General features: G+C 43.1%; 1 protein-coding gene across 13 annotated transcripts in view; it reads right to left on the bottom strand.

Annotated features, from left to right (window-relative positions):
* The window catches only part of ARSG (arylsulfatase G), a 115,531-nt gene that overhangs the window by 47,336 nt on the left and 45,633 nt on the right, over positions 1–22,562 (bottom strand). For 12 of the 13 annotated variants that reach the window (XR_014522601.1, XR_014522602.1, XR_014522603.1 and 9 more), the window contains 3 exons: positions 21,489–21,626; positions 8,903–9,099; positions 4,752–4,832 (listed from right to left, as the gene is read on the bottom strand). Coding sequence is in view for 7 of the 13 variants with exons in the window: in XM_083490135.1 (XP_083346261.1) it covers positions 4,752–4,832; positions 8,903–9,099; positions 21,489–21,626 (416 nt within the window). In the remaining 6 variants the exon portion in view is untranslated. The remainder of the gene's footprint in view (positions 1–4,751; positions 4,833–8,902; positions 9,100–21,488; positions 21,627–22,562) is intronic. The other variant, XM_083490139.1, reaches the window with a different exon arrangement.

The following is a 22,562-nucleotide window of genomic DNA, read 5'->3' as shown; positions in this document are numbered from 1 at the left end:
GAGGTTCACAGGCTAGGGAAGGAGCCCTAGTGGTTTGGAGCAGAGCTTACTGCACCTGCTGTGGCCACTTATGGATACAGATCACCTGGCTATGTCTCTTATATTCTGGTAGCCTTCAGATTAGACCACTGCCACATGCAGTACATGCTGCTTCCTTTGAAGTCTGTGGTTAGTTCAAAATGCAGGTGGCGACACAGGTGCAGAAGACCAGGCGTTGGGATTATATTTATACTGCTGGTGTTGAAAACACTGTCTCCCAATCTGTTTCCAAGATCAAGTCAAAGTGGCGGGTTCACCACTTCGGCACCAGAGTACTAGCTGACCATCTTCGCCCTTAGCTAATCACCATGGCTGTCCTCAGATATTTTCTCCTCTGCTTCCAAAGGAAAGGCAGGTGATTATAACTCCCACCATCCCTGGCCATTTGCCACACTGGCTGGGGCTAATGGGATTTGCAGCCCAAAACACCTTTCCTCCACTCTCCAGAATTTCAGCTTTTCCCAATTTTACCTGGAGGTGTTAGGGATTGAACCTTGAGCATGCGAAGCAAGTGTTCTACCACTCAGCTATAGTCCTTCCCATGGTTCTGGGAAGCAAGACAGGAAGACTACAGACATCTCGTTGTTGGTTCCAGACTTCCAACATCAGGCTTTCAGTAGTATGCTTCCTTTGAATCTGGAGCCATTATGACTAACAACCATTAAAAGCATAATCCGCTGCAAATTTAATCTACTTCAAAGGCCTCTGAGCTCTTGGCCGTCACATCTTGTGGCAGCACATGCCTAATTTGAAGATGTGATTTGTTTTATACTGTGTAAACAAGGAATAACTAATGTTGCCGGACTACAACTCCCATCATTCCTTGGCCACTGTACAGCATGGGGTGGGGCTGATGGGAACTGGGATCCAATAACATGCAGAGGACCACAGGTTCTTCACCCTTGTGATATAGTGAGATGCTGGGTTGAAATATGGCTCTTAGAGATGCGAACTGGTTAACTAATTTCCAGAAATAAATGAGAAGTTAAGTCGCATGGTCAGAGAGGAAGTTTTAGAAGTAGGGAAGGGATTTTAAATGAAGACAGCAAAGCCCTGGGACTGTGAGTTCTGTGGCAGCTTTTTATTATAAATGTCAGACCATTCCTTTCTATATTTGGAAACGGACAGGAAACATATGTGGAAATAGCTGCTGCTTCTGCTCTCAAAGAGCAACTGGGGAAATATGACTTTACACACACACACAGAGAGAGAGAGAGAGAGAGAGAGAGAGAGAGAGAAAGAGAGAGAGAGAGAGTACTAGAAGCAGGAATCGGATACTTCACAGTGTGGCCTCCTGCCTACCTCAACATAAATAATCCCACCAATGCAAAAGAGACACACAGATGCAGATCTGATCTCATCTTTACAATGAGAGAGATGTTTTCAAAGGCATGAAAAACAAAGGGAGCCTCTTGGGTAACTTGGCACCTCTTAGAAAAAAACTAACGTTTCAGTGAAACCAAATACAGATAAATGGAACTAACAGGCAGAGTTATGCCAAAGTGAACACCTTGGAGTCTCTGTATTCTGTCAGAGAGCATAAATTCCACGAATCGGACTTGGTCAGCACTGCAGCTGCTAGTTTGTTTCGGGGCATTTTTGATGAGCTTACATCACAGTTGTAACGATCCCAGTAAAAACCCCCGTTTCCCAAAGCTGCTGTCGGAGGGAAATCACTACTGTTACTAATTAGAGATTTTTGGCCTATTAAGCAACGCATAAAAAAGCTTTTAAACAAATAAAGAAGGGCCAGATTCAACCAAGTTGTTGCACTTGCGAGAACCAGCACAATAAGACCTGCTAGGACAGCAAGGCTTTCATCCTCCTCTCACCCCCCATGCCTGTGCTCTCTGCATCCCTCTCTAATCGTTTTGGGAAGGGCAGGAGAAACACCAGAACAGTATATGGGGAAAGGAGAGGGGACATCACTCCAGTAAAGGTAAAGGGACCTCTGACCATTAGGTCCAGTCGTGGACTCTGGGGTTGCAGCACTCATCTCGCTTTACTGGCTGAGGGAGCCAGCGTACAGTTTCTGGGTCATGTGGCCAGCATGACTAAGCCGCTTCTGGCGAACCAGAGCAGCTCACGGAAACGCTGTTTACCTTCCCACCGGAGCGGTGCCTATTTATCTATTTGCACTTTGACATGCTTTCGAACTGCTAGGTTGGCAGGAGCAGGGACCGAGCGACGGGAGCTCACCCCGTCGCGGGGATTCAAACTGCCGGCTTTCTGATTGGCAAGCCCTAGGCTCTGTGGTTTAACCCACAGCGCCACCCATGTCCCATCACTCCAGTAGAAAGGAGAAATGCTTATGCTGATGGAGTGATCTGCTCAGCACGACACTGAATTCCAATTTGTAGGAATCCAATTTGTGTGTGCTCTCCTCTTCCAACCGGTCTCATAATTTCCAGAATAGGAACAACATGCCTACACTGATTCCCAGATGTTTCCAATATGGGTGACACAGGACAGAGGTATCTTGTATGTGCCTCATTCAGCACTGACTCATCGAAATCTCCTCCCTGGCGGAAAAGGCCATGGCACTGCATCGCTGTCATTTCAGGCAAAGCAAGACTTGGATCCTATTCTCCTGATGAAATCAAAATGATGGCAGGAGATCGCTTTTCATCAGCATTTCTTACATATAACAAGGAGGTCCCAATATTTGCCCACTACATGGCATCAAAGGGGTAAGGAAAGAAGGAAGGAAACCAAGCTCCACAATGCATTAACAAACTTTGAGCCCATGAGAAAAATCAGGCCACTTCAAAATACAACGGTACCTCAGGTTAAATACTTAATTCGTTCCGGAGGTCCGTTCTTAATCTGAAACTGTTCTTAATCTGAAGCACCACTTTAGCTAATGGGGCCTCCCGCTGCTTCTGCGCCACCGGAGCATGATTTCTGTTCTCATCCTGAAGCAAAGTTCTTAACCCGAGGTACTATTTCTGGGTTATTGGAGTCTGTATGCTGAAGCCTATGTAACCTGAAGCGTTTGTAACCCGAGGTACGACTGTAATCCAGATCACAACTCCAGCGCTTTGCGAGAAATGAGAGACAGTCTGTCAGTATCTCTCCTTGTGATTTACAGACCGATAATAAACATCTTTGGGTATTTATCTCTCTGTAAACATGTGGTGCTATTTTTAAGATAATCCCCACTAAGAGGGCACTGCCCATCAAAATTTGAACTTTGACTAGTACATCAAAGTTAAAACTGGGAACACTGAAATTATTATCGAGTCCAAGGACTCCCTCTCAAGTGGGAACTATCCCCAGTAACCACAGCGACAGTGAGAATACAAGAAAATTTCCTCTTCTATGAATCCACTGGCAAGCACTTGAAAAACTGTGTTCAATGTTGTATGAGCAAATCTGAAAGTCCAAGACAGCTAAAACACACATATAAGTATAAGACACTTTCTGATGTTCCAGTTGGTTGTTTAGGGTGGAGGAGCTCTTCGTTTTGTTTGGCTTTGGGTGTGTACATTTTGCTATTTGAGCATCATCAGCAGACCCTCCAAGTGCCCCTATTTTCCAGAGACAGTCCTGAATTTACAGATGCCATCCCAGTTTCTGATTTGATCCCAGAATGTCCCGCTTTTCCTTGGGACATCTCTATTTTCATCGGGGAAATATTGGAGGGTATGGAGTTATGCGACCCTAGAGCCAAGGACATGGGTAGGCAAACTAAGGCCCAGGGGCCAGATCTGGCCCAATCACCTTCTAAATCCGGCCTGCGGATGGTCCAGGAATCAGAGTGTTTTTACATGAGGAGAATGTGTCCTTTTATTTAAAGTGCATCTCTGGATTATTTGTGGGGCATAGGAATTCATTCATTATTATTTTTTTCAAAATATAGTCCAGCCCCCCACAAGGTTTGAGGGACCGGCCCATGGCTGAAAAACTTTGCTGACCCCTGGTCAAGGAGATAAATAACTATACACCCTTTAGAAGACATCTGAAGGCAGTCCTGTAAAGGGAAGTTTATAAATGTATAATGTTTTATTATGTTTTCATATATGTCGGAAGCCTCCCAGAGTGGCTGGGGCAACCCAGCCAGATGATAATATCACCATCACCATCACCATCACTACTACTACTACTACTACTACTACTACTACTATTGAATAAGGTAAAGGTAATGGGGCCCCTGACCATTAGGTCCAGTGATGACCGACTCGGGGGTTGCGGTGCTCATCTCTCTTTATTGGCTGAGGGAGCTGGCGTACAGCTTCCGGGTCATGTGGCCAGCATGACTAAGCCGCTTCTGGCGAACGAGAGCAGCACACGGAAACGGCGTTTACTTTCGCATCAGAGCGGTACCTATTTATCTACTTGCACTTTGGCGAGCTTTCGAACTGCTAGGTTGGCAGGTAGGACGTCTGTATTTTCATCAGATAAATGTCGGAGGGCATGCACCAGTTTGTATTCTGTGAAATGGGTACTTTATTTTTCCAACCCAAAAATGCCCCAACCCCAAAATGTTGGGCCTCCCTGATCTAAGTCTTCCATGGCAAGGGTGCTACCACCAGTGAAGGAGGAAGAGGTCAGTGCTATTGGACTGAAACAGAGGATACATCCTAACTTCCCTTCCAGCTTTTTGCCTGAATTTTGATAAGGGAGCTTATAGAAAACAAGATCCTGATTTCTGCACATGTGCTGCGAAAGAGCCAAACAAGCCCTAGAAATGAATGAGTGCCAGCAGTTACCTCTTCTTGTTTGCCATCTCCCCGTGTAGGGACCGACACTGCCCGCATAGTCACATTTCTCAGCCCAAGGCCCGTTATCTCCTAGGAGGGAAAGAAAACTCCTTGTTGAAAACAGAACGGGAAAGTCCTTTCAATTCAAAACAAGGAGAACTAGCAAGAAAGTTAATAGAGCATGCTTCTGTTCCCCATCAAACCCCTTTAAATGAACCTTAATACGTTAATAAAGCTACTTCCAACGAATGATTATGGGCAGTACCAAAAGCTTCCTTTTAATATTGTTACCAATATAATGGCTTAAAGGTAAAGGTCCATTAGGTCCAGTCGTGACCGACTTTGGCGCTCATCTCGCTCTATAGGCCGAGGGAGCCGGCGTTTCTCCGCAGCTTCCGGGTCATGTGGCCAGCATGACTAAGCTGCTACTGGCGAACCAGAGCAGCGCACAGAAACGCCGTTTACCTTCCCGCGGGAGCGGTCCCTATTTATCTACTTGCACTCTGACGTGCTTTCGAACTGCTAGGTTGGCAGGAGCTGGGACCGAACAACGGGAGCTCACCCCGTCGCGGGGATTCGAACCGCCGACCTTCTGATCAGCAAGTCCTAGGCTCTGTGGTTTAACCCACAGCGCCACCCACGTCCCTATATAATGGCTTACACCGAACTAAAAAATAACAATAAAAGCAAGAGTCACAAGAACATTCAGAAAACACCAGAGTTCAAGGGAGGCTTTATTTGCAGGCAAATGGCTTCTTTGTTTGCTTCTAAATGGGCTGGTACCCTGTCCTTTTTTTCCAGACAGAGCGCATTTCCGGCACCTCTGAGGTGGGTAACATTGTGAGCCGGTGCTCCCCCCCCTCCATGCTTTTACATATTTCCAAGAAGCCCAAAATAAACATTTAAGTCAAAACAGAAGCTGGCCTGCTTGTACGAGTCTACATTTTTTTGAGATCAATGACTCCACCTAGCTCCTAGCTGTTCCTAGCTGCCACTGGTCAAGCTACAGGGTGGGACCAATTTTGTATTTTCTTTTCTTTAATCCATCTCCCGTGTAGCGGCAACGGGCCTCTGGATTCTTTATTAAAAGGTTACAAAGGATACAGAACAATCAGCAAAATTGATAGTAAATAACGTATCGACTGAGACTTGTAAAATAACTAAAGGCACTAGACAAGGTTGTACGCTGTCACCTTTATATTAGTTTTAGAAGTTTTGGTGCAAAGAATAAGATGTAATCAATAAATTAAAGGAATAAGGGTGGGACAGAGACAATACAATATTTCTGGGTTAGCGGAGTCTGTAACCTGAAGCGTATGTAACCTGAAGCATATGTAACCTGAGGTACCACTGTAGTTAAGAGTGTTTTAAATGTATGCTGTGGATCCGACCTGAGTCACTACTCTCTCCAGGCACCAAAAGAAACTCAAGACATAAAAGTACCATATATATATTTATTGAGGAAGAAAACCAGCCTTCCAGTCTATGGGTTGCAAACATAAGGAAAGGAAACGAGTCAGGCTTGGATCTTAATGAGCCAAATGTGATCTCATTAAAAATGGATTTAGGGGCTGGAAATTCCGTTTCAATTAAGTGGGGATTTGTGCTTTGATTTTTAGACGTGGATGACAAGGTTTGTCCTTTTGACTGAAATGACACAGTCAAATGAAGATAACCCAACAATAACGGATGTGTTTCCAAGTTTCACAGTCTGGGAATGTGAAACAGAAGGAGTCCAGAATGAAGCACCGAGAGATGCAATGAGTCTTAGCTTGAAGGCTAAGCATATCGAGTCATACCCTCCAACGTTTCTTCGATGAAAATAGGGACGTCCCATTCCATAATGATAATTTTACTATTTATATCCCACACATATCTTACTGGGTTGCCCCAGCCACTCTGGGCAGTTTCCAACATGTATAAAAACATAATAAAACATTACACATCTTTTTTAAAAAAAACTTCCCTATACAATATTGCCTTCAGATGGCTGGGGGGGGGGGTCAGATAACTCCATACCTTTCAACATTTCTTCAGTTAAAATGGAAATATCCAACCTTACCTTCCAACATCTCTCCAATGAAAATAGGAATATCCTAAGGAAAAGCGGGACATTCTGGGATCAAATCAGAAACTGGGATGGCTTCTCTAAATCAGGGACGTCCCTGGAAAATATCGACACTTGGAGGGTCTGTTGAGTTAACTCTGCTATTGCACAAGTTCAAGAAAACAGGGACGTGGGTGAAAGGCTTTCAGCTGACTCAGAGAAGAGCGGATTTCAGTGCACTAAGCCCTCAGCTGTGTGAATCTATAGATCAACGTAAGGCACATGTCCTATTATGGATCACACAAATAGATTTGGGTTCAGTCCAGCTTGGGGGCAAGAAGGAGCTCCCTCAAAAGACTGTCATGTGCAGGGTGCAGTAGAGTGTGTGCTGAGCTACGTGTTCCTCTAGCGTTATTGAAGCTAAGCAGCTGCAGACCTGGCCAGGTCCTTGGATGGGAGACCATGGGTAGCCTCACACAAGAACGGGACACAGCACATGAAGAAATATTTTCAAGAACAGAATGTAATGTGCAGAGGCAGGATATTCCGACCAATTAATCAAACTGACAGTCCCTTCTCTGCAACCTGAGGCTAGCTGGGGCTGACGGGAGTTGTGGGTCAAAACATCTAGAGGGTACCAGGTTGGCCAAGCCTGATGTGAGCTGGAAGGGTCTCCAAGGGTCAGGTAGTCCCAAGCCCTGCAATGCAGGAAACGTGGGCCTTCCCTATTGCCTGAAAGGTCCCCTCCTTACCCCACCGATGAAATTAGGCTTGAAAGAAGCATTCCATTACAGGCAACAGATTATAGGGTTCAATCTGGTTTACAATTAGGCTTATGGGCCCCAAAACATTGGCAGCCCCTGATGGCGTGTTACACAGTTTCTAAAGACCATACAAGAGAGCACTGTTTATTCAAGTTTTTCAAAGCTCCCCTCAGATCAACTTGGAAATTACCCAGGTTCTTAGTGGGGGGTGGGGAGAGAGATATGAAGATGTCAGGTAGTTAATATTTTTAAACCAACTGAAGGATCCTTTTTCTTCCCCTACAGAAATGAATGGCAGCCATTGGCGGGTGGATGGGGGGAGGGAGGGGACAAAGGGTCCTCCCCAAAGAACAGATTTTCCCATCAGCCTATAGTTTTGCCCGCACACCTCTTGAAACCAGGCCTATGCAACACAGCGGTGTATGACGTAGCTCCTTTATGTTGCTCTAGGCCAATTTTAAAGAAGCTTGTGGGGGACTTTGGCAACAGAAACAATATCATCTGCAGCTGCCAAAAAACCCCTTCAAAATCCCTGGCTGACAAAGTCTTTACTCAGGGTAATGCCAAGCCTTTGCCAGTCAGGGAAGACAGCAAATCTTCATCCACTCCGATTTCAATTTGGGCAGAAGTTCTGTGCAGTAGAACTTGTCGCAGGGTGGAGGGGGCGAATACAGTGGTACCTCGGGTTACATACGCTTCAGGTTACAGACTCCGCTAACCCAGAAATAGTGCTTCAGGTTAAGAACTTTGCTTCAGGTTGAGAACAGAAATCGTGCGGCGGCAACGCAGCAGCAGCAGGAGGCCCCATTAGCTAAAGTGGTGCTTCGGGTTAAGAACAGTTTCAGGTTAAGTACGGACCTCCGGAACGAATTAAGTACTTAACCTGAGGTACTACTGTATTTAAAAGTCCGCCCCTCTTTTTACAAGACCCTGAAGTTCTTTTCCTGGGTTCCGAGAACTGCCTTGGCACCCTCACTGAAATCTGCCCTATCCAAATGTTGCTTTTCTTCTTTTTTAATGATTATTTTTTTGTCAGATTCTTTCCCCTCCCCCTGTTTTTCTGTAAGACTACTGTGTGAGGTAAATAAGGCTCAGGGATAATAACTAGCTCAAGGTCCCCTTTGAGCTTAACGGCTGAGGGAGGATTTGAATCCAAGGCCAACACGCCACAACTAAGCCATTTAACATTCTGCTGGAACAAGGCACTGTGTTGTACATTCGTATTTATTAAGTTATTCAGGCTGCTTTGTGTTAGCGCAGCTGAAGCCAAAGAAAGCCTTATAACAAACCCCATAAAACCAGCCGCCTAAGCAACCTTTGTTACAGTGACTGGGGTTGTATCGCTTCACCTGTGAACCAGAGGAGTGTGTTTTCATTCGCTGTGCTGTCAACTTCGTCTTTTATTCGTCCCACCAGGGCATCCATCTCCCTCAGGTTTGCTCCGTATGGATCTTGTCCAGGCAGGTCCCATGTTGGCTCAGCCAACGTCAAAGGCACATGCATATGAGCCAGGGCGATATATAGGAAGAATGGGTGTCCACTCTGGCTAGAGAGAAAACACAGAAATGCACACTGGTGAATTAAATGGAGGAAGGCATGGCTTGGTCAGAACGGAGGCCGCATGGCTGCCCAACAGTCTATTACTACGGCCATGATAATATAACATCTTTCCACTCAGCTGGCCTGAAATTGTAAGAGATTCTTTCTCCAAAATTGCAGTGGTTCTGCTTATTTAAGTCTGTGTTTTTCAAACCAAACAGGGGACCTCATCATGTCCACCACAGATGTCCCCAGACTGCTTGTTGCAGAGGAAGCTAAGCTACGTTCTAAGAACCACTGTCAGTTCATGCAGAACATTAGCTGGGCCTGTTGAGCCTCACCATTGTCCCCCAGTAAACGAAGAGTGCTGTTCAGAATGTAACCGATCCTTTTCTGTAACTGTGCATTGCAAGGGAAGTGCTGGTCAGGAAAACTTGTCAGCCACTACTGATATTCTCACTGAGGCATACTTCCGAGGAACCCAAACCACGAGTTTGAAAATCACCAATTTAGGCAACGCCTGCACTGTTGTCGGGCAAAAGAAGCTGAGGAGTAGGCAGTGTATCCCTTGATTCAGGAATCACAAAACACCAGAGATTAATGCAACAACACGGCTTCAGTAACAACACAAACAGCGATTCAGGTGGTGTCAGTACAGTGATACCTTGGTTTACGAACTTAATCCGTTCCAGAAATCCTTTCTTAAACCAAAGTTTTTTTAAACCAAGGCGTGCTTTCCCATAGCAGCGGGGGACTCAATTTACAAAGGGAACACACTCAACAGGAAGCAGTACATGTTCTGCTTCCAAGGCAAAGTTCACAAACCAAAACACCTACTTCCAGGTTTGCAGCATTCTTAATCCACGTTGTTCATAAACTAAGCTGCTCTTAAACCAAGGTACTACTGTATAATGAAGACGACTGCAACCTACATAGTGCAAATTCTTGGATGCACATTCAGTATACAGCTGCAAATCTGGAAACGAAAAGTATTCCTTCCTTCCTATTTCCCATATGGAGATTTATTTATTTTTTGCTAAATCAGATTTAACAGGAAGATGCTCCAAGGACAGGTCTGACATCAACACATGACGCTCTCAGGCAAATCATGCAGGCATCCTTTTCATTAAAAGAATAAGAATTACAGGCCTGGCACCACGTGGACACAGGCACTGGGTTGGAGAACTTAGACTCTCAGTGGCAGGATGCAGTGAAAGAAGCATTGGGTGGCTTGACCCTCCAGTGCCTGCGAAGTCCCTGGGAAGCGGCTCTTCCAGAGACCAGGGCTCCCTTAAACTGGCATAGGTTGGTGTTGCCAAAAAGCCTGGCCACTGAAGCACACTATCCACCCCCTCCCCTTTAAATTAAAACAGGACGCACAATTCACTCTCTAACAACAACAACAACACCTTTATTGTCATATACAACCTGTGTACAATGAAATTAAAGCTCTTGAAGTAGGCACACTCAGAGCAGGGACTCAGGCAGAGATGCAATGGGTGACCTCCTTTAAGGACAGGTCATTTTGGCATCACGTACGACGCCATCAATCACTCCCAGTGCCAAGGAACAGAAGAACTGCTTAGCAGCAGAGGTTAAATGAAAGGAGGCACTCCCAGAGCCTCTTGGGATCCTTTGTTCTATTAGGTAATTCTGCAAGACACTCTGGTGATTCTCTCTCTCTCTCTCCCCCACCCACCCACACCCTGGCAAGTGTACTCAGTTTGGGAATGACAGTTGCAGATGGCTCCATGGTTGAGAATAACAATGTCTGTTTTCACCCACAGAAACAGTTGCCGAGTGCCCCTTTATCATGCATAGCATATATCCTTAGCAAGGGGAAAAGGGATAGTAGTTATTCCTAGCAAGAAGTACAGGAGGAAGGAGATTAAGGTGAAAGGAGGAGAAATTACATCAGGAACTGGAGTCTGCTGTCTTCCGCCACCGGAAATAAACTGATGGACCTGGGAGTGGGGGGAGATGAAGAGAAGACACACCCCGCAACCAGGAAATTAGCCTGGAAGCATCATTGTGCAAGGGGTAAACCTGGAGCAGAAGAATAGCAATTCCATAAGAGGACAAATCATGTCGTATTAAGACTTGACTTTGTGCGACTTTGGTTTAAATGCTTACTTTTGTGGGTGAAAGGACAACATGGGAAAGTGATTCTTTGCAGACCAACCCAGGTCCAACCCTCACGCTGCAAAGAAACCAAACTGCACTGAACTGCCATAGATACTACAGGCAAAAGAGGTTTCCCTGTGTTTCACAGATGCAACCAAGGCTCATGCCTAGGGCTAGGCGATATATCAACATGTCGTTCAAAACCGGTTTGAAGTTCATATCATGATACAATATCGGTTTCATAGCTTCTGACCTGGCAATATATTGCAAATCATGATGTGTGTGTGCTATGCAAAAATCACAACGTGGGAACAAAAGTGAAGCCAGCCAATGACTCCACATAGCTTATTTAATAAATAATAATAAATAATAAATTTTATTTATACCCCGCCCTCTCCAGTCAAGACCAGGCTCAGGGCGGCTAACAACCGATATAAAAACAAATTGATTGAAATACAACTTTAAAAAACAAGATTAAAATACAACATTAAAATGCAGCCTCATTTCAATGCAAATTCAAATCAAAAGCTTTTTTGGGGATGAAAATGTCAAGTCTTCACAAAGGCTAACTATCCAGACTGGTCCTACATGGGCCAGAAAAAAGCCAGGGAAGTCTCCCATCACAGGAGGAGAATGGAAAAAAGAAAGAGGGGGAGGGAATCAAATTGATTCCAAGCCAAAGGCCAGGCGGAACAACTCTTGTTTTACAGGCCCTGAGGAATGAAATCAGATCCTGCAGGGCCCTGGTCTCATGAGACAGAGCATTCCACCAGGCCGGAGCCACTGTTGAAAAGGCCCTGGCTCTGGTTGAGGCTAATCTAACTTCCTTAGGGCCCAGGACCTCTAGGGTGTTGCTATTTATGGACCTTAAGGTTCTCCGTGGGGCATACCAGGAGAGGCGGTCCTGTAGGTACGAAGGTCCTAGGCCGTGAATTTCAGACATTGTGATATATCGGTATATTGTGATGTTTAGCTGGTGATATATCACAATGTTGAAAACCAGATAGCGCCCAGCCCTACTCTTGCGAGGTAGCAACTTCTTTCTGTAGCTACCTTGAGTATACTTCTGTGTAGAAAGGTAAGAGGTGTATCACAGGTTGAACAAGCAAACAAAAAGTTGAGTTGCACGACACACAAGCCCTCTCCAGGAGTTCTGCAAGCATGCTAAAAAATACGTCACACTTATCGCCCTCGGCAAGTTGGAGGGTGACCGTCAGAAGTAGGGAGCCTCCAAACTCATGTGGCTCCCTGCACATTTTAGAATCTTGGCATAAGTTCTAGAACCCTGATAAGGTTCTAGCTCCACAGCCTTCATCGTTCTCCAGGAGCTCAGAAGGCTCCCCATTTCAGAAAGTCGCCCTCCAACTTAACAGAGGGTAATGAGAACAAAGACCAGATCATGGATGTTTAGTTAACACACTTACGGAACACCTGAAGAGGGTTACATATCCTTGGCTTCTCCCTTTCCCTCTGGTCCAGGAGCCATTCTTTAAGGCACTTTTTATAAATAACAGGAGATGTTTGATCCCTTTAGTTTAACAGCCTCATAAACACGCCCAGGGCAGCTAATCAGAGCAAGTTTAAACATCAATAAAGATGCAAGTAAGTTGAAATTATGTGATAAGGATAAGGTGGAATGGGTTCAAAGAGAGGGTTCAAAGAGTCCAAATCAAGACTCCGTGAGCAGTAGATGCGTCCAAAGGAGCAAAAATCTAAGTGCGCCAGCTCTCAGCTCCTAAGAAAAGGTACTTAACGGCAAGGTATCTCTGGAAGAATCGCTGTACCTGCCTCAAGTACTGACCTTTGGAGCTATCTGTAGAAGCAAAGCTGTCTTTCGCTTTCGTACCTTAAGAATGGTTCTGTGGCGTATTAGTGCAGTCCACAAGGCAGGTGCACCCTGGACGTAAACCAGGAAAACAACTGGCCTGCACATTCTGTGCTGCAAACCATTTTTGCAACGCATCAATTTAGGATAGAAAAATATAAAATGATCATTAGCCCTTCTTCCTGCTGGAACCAAAAGGCCGTCAGTGTAGCAGTCCTTTTAGAACCATGCTCTTATTAGTGCAGGCGACACCCCACGAGGAAGTCTTAATGGTTTAAAATGGCCTGTATCTGGGTAATGGAGATGGCGGCGAGAGGGAGGTATAATGCCTCCATCTAAGCCAGTCAAATGAGAAAAAAAAAATTTGAGCTCAGCGATTCCCAAGCACCACATCAATGTGACCAAACTCCCACCCCAATCTCTCACCTAATTGTCCATTCTCAAACCCTCCAGTTTCTTTAAACAGCAGCCTCATCCACCATTTCAGTACGAATTTCTGAAGAGCGCAACGAATGTATGGTTGGCTTCTGCATTTGCAGACTAAGATATGGGATGCAAAGCAGCCAGTGAATTTACTCAAAAGGTGCCTCTGACCATCCCAACCACTGCACTTCGATTCTAGCATCTGCAGAAAATTGGGAGAGGGGGAAGAACCCCAAGCTTTGGCAGAGGCGTTGCTCTTTCCTGTTATGAGCAGATAATCAAATTTTCTGTTGACACATCCTAGGTTTCTTCTGTTTACTTTTTTCTCCCCTGTTGCTAAGTGCCTCTTTGGAGATTTGAGGCCTATGTGCACAGCACAAGGCTCCGCCCTGAGTGACTGGCTTCAAAAAAGCTGACAGCAGTCATTTCCTCTCCCACAACCTAGTTCCTAATTGCATTAGCTTTTTATTTCCCTGAAGTGATATGCAGACAACGGCTTCTCTCGACACCGCCAACTGTTTTGTTGCAACAGGATGAAGCAGAGCTTGGGCGCTATCCGCCTTCCGTTGCAATTTCCTTCTCAAAACGGCCTTGACCCCAACGCTGCATTGCTAATGAACTTCTTCACACATCACTTCTCAACAAACCTGTTCATACCATTTAAAGTATAGTCGATATTTTTAAACCCATACATGCATCTTTGCAGGTGCAAATCTCTCTCTTTTTCCAATGTGTTAAATTGGCTCTTCCAAATAATTGAAGTGTGTGTGGGTTTTTGGGGGGGGGTAATTATTGTGTAGGTGTAAACAATAGATGAGTTCAAACTTATGTCATGTGGTATGGCTTTTTTCCCCTCCTAAGTAAGATGTATGGAGTCAATCTTGTCTGGAAACAGGGTGGATAAAAGTCAAATTTATTTATCTTTTTTTAAAAAAATTAAAAATCAGATTTTTTTTATTTAAATAAGATTTTTAAAATAAAATGTTTTTGGAGGCAAATTCTTTCTAAAGATAGTTTTCTATTTAAGTTACATTATAGTCCAAAGGCTATTCATCAGGAAATAAGGATTTGTTTTCAGTTTTTCATGTGTGCTAAAACTCAGTCTAAGGTGTTTTTGGTTTTTTTAAGTTTAACCACATCAGTTAACAAACATGGATACATATGCTATAATGTTATTGCTTTAGTTAGAAAAATTGTTTAAATTGTTATTAAGGAAATGATTATTTTTCTCCTTCCAATAAAGAACAGCAGAAAAGTTGTCCAAATATAAACAGTTAACCTATTAAACTTTACAATCATTTCATAATTATCTATGTATTTCAGACTCAAAACGAGGTACCACTGTATAAGAACACAACGAGAAAAGTAACATTTAAAAGGAAAAGTCACATACAGGTGGAGGGAAGTCGTTTTTACTCTCTTTATGTCATCTTAATTTGTATTGATTATTCAGTCTGATATGTTGATATTTGAAACTTGTTTTTGCAAAAAAAAAAACCCTTAAAAACCCAGTGAGCTGGCGGGACACACTGGAGCCGATTCTGGGTATGCACGGATGCTGGATCCAGGCAAGTGTGTACAGGATTGCAGCTTTAACTACATAAAAGGAAATCACTTTGCAGATTCCAGGTGGCTTCAACATTCCCACGCAGAATTTGGGGGAAGCCTGGGCAATTCTAACCTAGGCTAGGTTATTTTTAAATTGCCAGAGAACATGTCCTGTTTTCTTGTTTACAGCTATATTTGTCTCCTCTAACAAGGCCTGCTCTTCCTCAGGGCCTTCCAAAGGGAAAAGGGCGGGATGACAAATGTTGAAGAGGAACAAGATTACGGCTAGTGCGTGTGCATTTGCGTATTTGTGCGTGTATAAACTCTTGGATGTTGGGAACAAACAAACTCACAGTTCCCAAACGGACTCGCGGTGCCCTGCATGAAATATATCTTTACCATCATTTCCATCTTGCATCGTATCAAGTCTTCCACCGCATATATGACAAATACATGCCATGAATATTTACAAGTCACGGCACATATTACAATTAAAAAAAATAAATAAATTGGCCATTTCCAAGCAGAGTCGTTTATACCCTGTAGCCTGAATTCCCTTCCATTTCCTATACACGAATTCAAAACTTAGTTGTTCCTAGCACAACCTACATTACTTCCCTGATTTCATGAACAAGGGAGACAAGCTGCCAGTCATGAGAGATCCACAGACTTCGCTTTGTTGCCATATTCCCCCAATGTGTAACTTAAAAAGAAACACTAATATTACCCCTGAAAAGTCAACGTTCATAAACAGCCTATCACCCTTTCCTTAAAAAATAATTCATTTTTCATTCAAAGGGACCCCACTTTAAAAAGAACAATAAATAAACAAACTGCAAGTTCCTCTCTTCAATCACAATGACCTGAAAAATGAAGGGGAAAGACTATTTATATATGTGAGCACGGCTGTGCGGATGTTATTGGCCCAGAGATGGAAAGAAGATAAAGTCCCTACAAGAGAAGAATGGCAGTTTAAGTTGATGGATTATGCCAAATTGGCAATGACTGGAAGAATCAGAAATCAGGAAGACCAGAATTTTAATAAGGAATGGGGAAAATTTTTAATTTACCTTAAAAACCATTGTTAACGGTTAAAACTGTTAGTAGGACTGGATAAAAAAAATCCTTCCAGTAGCACCTTTAAGACCAACTAAGTTAGTTCTTGGTATGAGCTTTCGTGTGCAAGCACACTTCTTCAGATACACTGAAACAGAAGTTGCCAGATCCTTCACTATATAGAAGGATCTGGCAACTTCTGTTTCAGTGTATCTGAAGAAGTGTGCTTGCACACGAAAGCTCATACCAAGAACTAACTTAGTTGGTCTTAAAGGTGCTACTGGATTTTTTTTATTTTGACTATGGCAGACCAACACGGCTACCTATCTGTAAGTAGGACTGGAATAACACTTGTAGTTTAATGGTGAACTGTGGACATAATGGAGATGTAAAAGATTTGGATTATCATAAAAGACGCAGGAGGAAATGATTCACAATAGGACCCACAAAGGGGAAGAGGGAAGTCCAGGAGATTCTTTAGAATCTTGTTTTTATGTTGCATATTGGATATGTGATTGCAAAACTTTGATCTGAAAACCAAATAAACAAATTTTTAAAAAAAGAAAAGAAAGAAAAAGGAAGGGGAAAGGAAAGCTGAACTGTTTTACTGCATCAGTTCCCAACCTTTGGGGCGATACGGACACATTTTCAAACTAGGGAAACTGTTGTGGTTACCACACACTAACTCTAACTCATTCTATTGCTACAACAGAATGCTTCTTTCCTGCCTAATTACAATGGAGAGAGAGGGAGAAGGGGATCCTTTGAAATACTTCAAACAAAATAATGATCGTAAAAACCAAGGTTGGCTCTCCTATACAAACAGACTAAGCAGCTGCCTGGTGTGGCATATAATTCAATGGGCTCAGCTGTTGTTAGGATCTGAAGAAACTGGTCCCTTCCTGTATTGCTGGACCATTATAGCCTGGAATTGTTTTATAATCAATCCCTCTTCAAAGGGAATTCTGGGAATTTAGAGCTCTGTGAGGCCTCCTAATAGCTCTCAGCACCTTTTAACAAACTACAGCTCCCAGAATTCCTTGGGGGAAGCCATGAGAGTTTGAAGTGGCATCATAGCACTTTAAATGTACTCACGGAACAATGTCTCTGAGAAAGCCAAGGTCACTTTCCCCAAGCAGTTGTGCTCCTGATGTTATTGGACTCCACCTCCCATCAGCCCAAGCAAGACCGGTGGTCAAGGCCAATGGGAGCTGTAGTGCAAAAACATCTGGAAGGCCAACAGGTTGGGAGGAGACTTTGCTGGGGCAACAATTACAGAGCCCTGCACAATGAAGCCCGTGATCATATTGGCTCACCGCAAGAAGAGAAACTGAACTATAGAGTAGCTATGGGCAGGTCTTCAGCATTTAGACATCAGGAGACTTGTGTCTTCTCTTTTCACTGGGCTGGGCTCAGAATCTACTCAAGGGAATAAGCTAACATGGATCAGAAAACCAGTTACTATAATCGTCAAGTTCATGCACAAACATGGGCAAGATTAGCAGCCCGGTGACTGCCAAATATCCCGAGGGCTGAATCCAACGCTAGTCCTACTCAAAATAAACCCACTGAAATTAAAGACCAGGATCAACTAAAGACTATTTAATTTAAATGGATCTATTCTGAGCAGGGCTAGCACCCTGAGGTTCCCGAGACATTCAAGAACCAGCGAGCAGTTTTAGACATATCAATTCAGTTTAAATTTTCTTCAGAGTGTAAGAACTTAAGAAGAGCTTGCTGAATCAGGCCAGTGGTCCATCTACTGCAGCGTTTTTCCCCCCTCACAATGGCCAACCAGATGCCTGTTCGAAACCCGCAAGCAGAACATGAGAGCAAGCGAACAACAGCTTTGTTTGGAATATTTGTGGAAGGACAGTCATTAGGGTTTGGCCCATTTATTTACAGTGCAGTAAGGACAAAGCTTCTCCTAGGTGGAGAGAAACCCTGACAGGATTCATTTCAGTTCCATCCAGCCCTGAGCCCTCTCGGTTCCTTGAAGGAACAACACACAGGGAAAAAGGAGGCAGGCAAATCCATAAATTTTGAAGATTTAGTAAATAATTCCAGCGTGGGGCACTCATGATAGCTGGCTTCACCTTCTTGCTGTCTCCGTCCCAGAACTGTCCGTTCTCCTGAGGATTAGGCTTGCTATCTATCATGAGGTAGTCATCAACTTATTTAATTATAAAGCACACGGGGGCAATTAACCCAGTTTTTACTTGGGAGTCTTAAGAACAAAACCGGATCAGGCAAGCTGAAAATTAATATTTAATAATATTAATTATTATTAACTGCTCAAGACAGCAAAAGGCCCAAGAGAACTGTTTCCTGGATCAGCTTCACTGACTTATGTAAGAGATTAACCGGATCTATCCGGTTCTTGATACCCAATTAAAGAGAATCCCTGCAATTAGTTAAAAAGCTTTTTCATTAACCCAACGCCCAGTAGCCTGTACCTTGATCTAAGTTGGGTACAAGTAGTTCTGAAATAGTAACAGCAAAATCAGCTATATCACTTCAGGTCACAAACATTTATCCCGGTGCTCAAAACCATGTAACAATGTTTTGATAAAAAAAAAAACCTAGTTAGATCCAGTTCAAGCATAGGTTTGTATGTGTGGCTTGACTTTTGCTTCTCGTGACAATTCAGATGCAGAACTTTGTCAATCACATCAACAACCCCCCAGGCAGGTAAGAGTTTTACAAGGCTACTTTGAAATCTCTGTGTGCCTACTCAGAAGTAAACCAAAATGAACTCAGTGGGTCTTGTTCCCAGGTAACTGAGTCTTAAGTATATTCACAGCCCAGAATTTCACATTTCAAAAATCAAAATATCTGATTCCATACAATGAGGGGAGGAACATTTAAAGAAGACAACAGAGTGCGCTAGGTGCACATTTTTTTTAAAATCTAATTAAACATTTATCAAGCTTAGGACAAAATCAAAGCAATCACTGCCGCTTCAGAAGTCACTGAATATTTTACAGCTTGCAAAATAAAACTTGCAACTGATTCAGTTACATAAGGTTAGAGCTAAACCTTAACATTTGCCTGCGCCAGTATCACACACCTTCGTTTCTACAAAGTAACAGTGCAAAGTCGGTGGCAAAATCTGCTGATTTGATCTTGATGGCATGGATATAGGAAGGCTCAATGCCACCAACATTGGTTCAGCCTTCATTGGTTCTGTTTACATAGCACACCCAGGGAACTGGAAGAGATCTCACTTTGTTTATGCTACTCTTTCGACAAACGCAAAATCATAAAGGATTACATCAGAATGAGGGTGAGCTATGCTTGCATCTGAAGGTGATATACAGTGGTACCTCGGGTTACATACGCTTCAGGTTACATACGCTTCAGGTTACAGACTCCGCTAACCCAGAAATAGTACCTCGGGTTAAGAACTTTGCTTTAGGATGAGAACAGAAATCGTGCTCCGGTGGCACGGCAGCAGTGGGAGGCCCCATTAGCTAAAGTGGTGCTTCAGGTTAAGAACAGTTTCAGGTTAAGAACGGACCTCCAGAACGAATTAAGTACGTAACCAGTGGTACCACGGTACAAGACACTATTGAGAGATAAGGACTGGGCTATTTGCCCAAAGTGATAATTAACGGAAGTCAATCAGAGGTGCTTAATTCTACAGAATTAAAGGAATAGTGAAAAAATAAGCAGAAGCCAGCATTTAACATGCACAGTAAGGCAATTATATTAGTCCTCCTTTACTGTTCCAGCCGATTGTTCAACTGGTGAATTATGGGTTAGTGCTTACAGAGGGACGCAGGTGGTGATGGGAAGGTCGGCAGTTCGAATCCCCATGATGGGGTAAGCTCCCGTTGCTCTGTCCCAGCTCCTGCCAACCTAGCAGTTCGAAAGCATGCCAGTGCGAGTAGATAAATAGGTACCGCTGTGGTGGGAAGGTAAACAGTGTTTCTGTGCGCTCTGGCTTCTGTCAAAGTGTTCCATTGCGCCAGAAGTGGTTTAGTCATACTGGCCACATGACCCGGAAAACCGTCTGTGGACAAATGTCGACTCCCTTGGCCTGAAAGTGAGATGAGCCCCGCAACCCCATAGTCGCTTTTGACTTGACTTAACGTCCAGGGGTCCTTTCCCTTTCCCTAGTACTTATAGATCATTGTGTAATACTTGGCCATACTTAGTGGATACAAGGGCTTTGTTTTATTCTTCTTGTCAACAATGAACTTTAAAAAGCCCATCTATTAGTGTTTTATATACCCTATATTGTTCTTGACTTATCTCACATTATCATACTGTAATTAATTGTGGAACATATCCTGTAATCTGTACTTCTTGCATGGTTTATTTCTATGGATGATGGCATCACTGCGGCTGCCGTAAGGTTAATATAAAATATTATGAATTATCTATGACCCTGATATAAGCTCCTATCTCAGATGTGATCTGTTAGGAATAATTAACATCCTGATCCTAATTGTTGCAGAAAAAAAATAAGCAAACCCTTGTGCTTCTCAGTAAAACTTAATTATCACCCTCCTGTAAGCAGGAACCAGACTCCACAGACTGCTGAATCTCTTTTAAGGTAAATTTATTATTCAGGAACTAAAGATAGAAAGATACAGTGTTCCCAAAATTAAGATCCTGTCCACTTCAAAACACAACAGTAAACGAGGAGGAACAAACACTTCTAGACTTTTGCTGCTTTGCGGGCAGGATTCAATTATCTACTGGCAAATTCAGGTTTGACAATTAAAGTAGATTTGGCACTCATGTGCAACCAACCTGCTGGTGGTAGAGTGGGGCAGGACCAGTCTTTTCGTAGTAAGGAAAGTATCCAGAAAAAGCACTAGAAACTGTGGGACAGTAACACAACATTACATAACCTCCTTGCAAACAAATAATAATGCATGATCAATTTCACAAACTTTGTGAAATCATGAACAGAAGAAGATTCACGAAACAGAGACTGAAATCCGGGTACCTTGTTGTCAGAGCTCTGTTGGGATTGCAACAGCACAAGTACACAAATAGAAAGTTGTTCTCATGGACATATTTCAGGAATATTTGGGCTGTTTGGCTTTGAGTTGCGCATGTCATTATTATTTTCGCATTGTATATATTAATTAAGATTTCATGAATTAGAAATTGTTGAAATGTCATACATTACTGCTAATGGTTTTTTGGTAAACTACAGAGTTGTTAAGTTAGTGAAATTAGACAGCATTAACCGTGGCTGGAAGGCTTGTTTCAGTCAGTCATAATGAGGCATAATGCAAAACTGCAGTTAGCAAAAGCTCCCAATCTCCTCCTCACTGCTGTACTGCATGAGGAGAAGAAAGTGTGCAAGCCTTAGGGTTAGGCAGGCCCATTCATGTAATGAAGCTAAGTCATAATTTAGTGTTACATCCAAATAAGATAATTGACTACTGAGATGTCCTCACCTTGCATACTGAATGAACTGAATCGCCTTCTCTGTGTATTTGGCAGCCAGGCTGGTTAGGTCCACGGGCTGTTGGACAATTGTGAGGTTTTCAAAAAGAGGTAGTGCTATTTCAGGATAACAGTCTTTCTGATGTTTCCTGGGTGGGGAAAGATTATTATTATTATTATTATTATTATTATTATTATTATTATTATTGGAAAGGTGTGGTTAAGCAATGATAGGGTACAAGAGAATCTATTTTTAAAATCTAGTTTTTCTTTCTTTGATATCTATTATGAAACAGAGGTTTATAAAATTATGAACAGAGGGGGAAGAGTAAATAAAGAGAATTCTCTCTCTCACCCACCCACCCACAGATACTACTAGAACTCAGGGTCATTCAACAAAGCTTAATGGCAGAAAATTCAGGGCAGGAAAAAGGAAGTACTTGTTCACTCAGCAAATAATTAATATATGAAAATCACTGTCACATGATGTGGTGAAGGTTGCTGCCTTAGATGGTGCTCTGCAAACCTCGTAGGACTACAACTCCCATCAGCCCCACTCATCATGGCCAATGGTCAGGGATGATGGGAGTTGTAGACTATCAAAACATGTGGCGGTCACCAGCTTGGGGAAAGCTGCTTACATATCCGACAGCAAACTCATTCTTCCAATGTGGGTTCTTACATGTCAGTTTGCATTTCTTAGTACTTAGATCTGATGTGTAGAGCTATTTCCTATTCTAATTAATTCAAGAAGGTTCTGCAAGCTTCTCTGTTTGAAAGAAACAAGCAGAAGGTTCCTGATGTTTGGGTTAGTCCTTCAGAGAAGCTGAGTACAGCTGGTTTTAAACTGGTTCTGTTACCTCTTTCTGACAAGGTTATGCTGTCTATGGTAATAGTTACAACATGACATTCCGGGGACCTTTCCTTAATCATTCAAGGACTGTATAACACAAGAATGTATTAAGAAGGAAGAAATATATCTGCGTTGGATTTAATTAAATAGGTTATATACCTTAAGGATCGTATATGGTGTACATCCTAGACTTGATTCACATGTTAGGATGTAACCAGTAAAGAAATTTGTT

The sequence above is a fragment of the Podarcis liolepis genome, assembly GCF_965112155.1.
Source record: "Podarcis liolepis genome assembly, chromosome: 2".
NCBI classification, from domain to species: Eukaryota; Metazoa; Chordata; class Lepidosauria; order Squamata; family Lacertidae; genus Podarcis; species Podarcis liolepis.
Note: the sequence above shows the minus strand (reverse complement) of the source record. Positions and strands in the feature narration are given on the sequence as shown.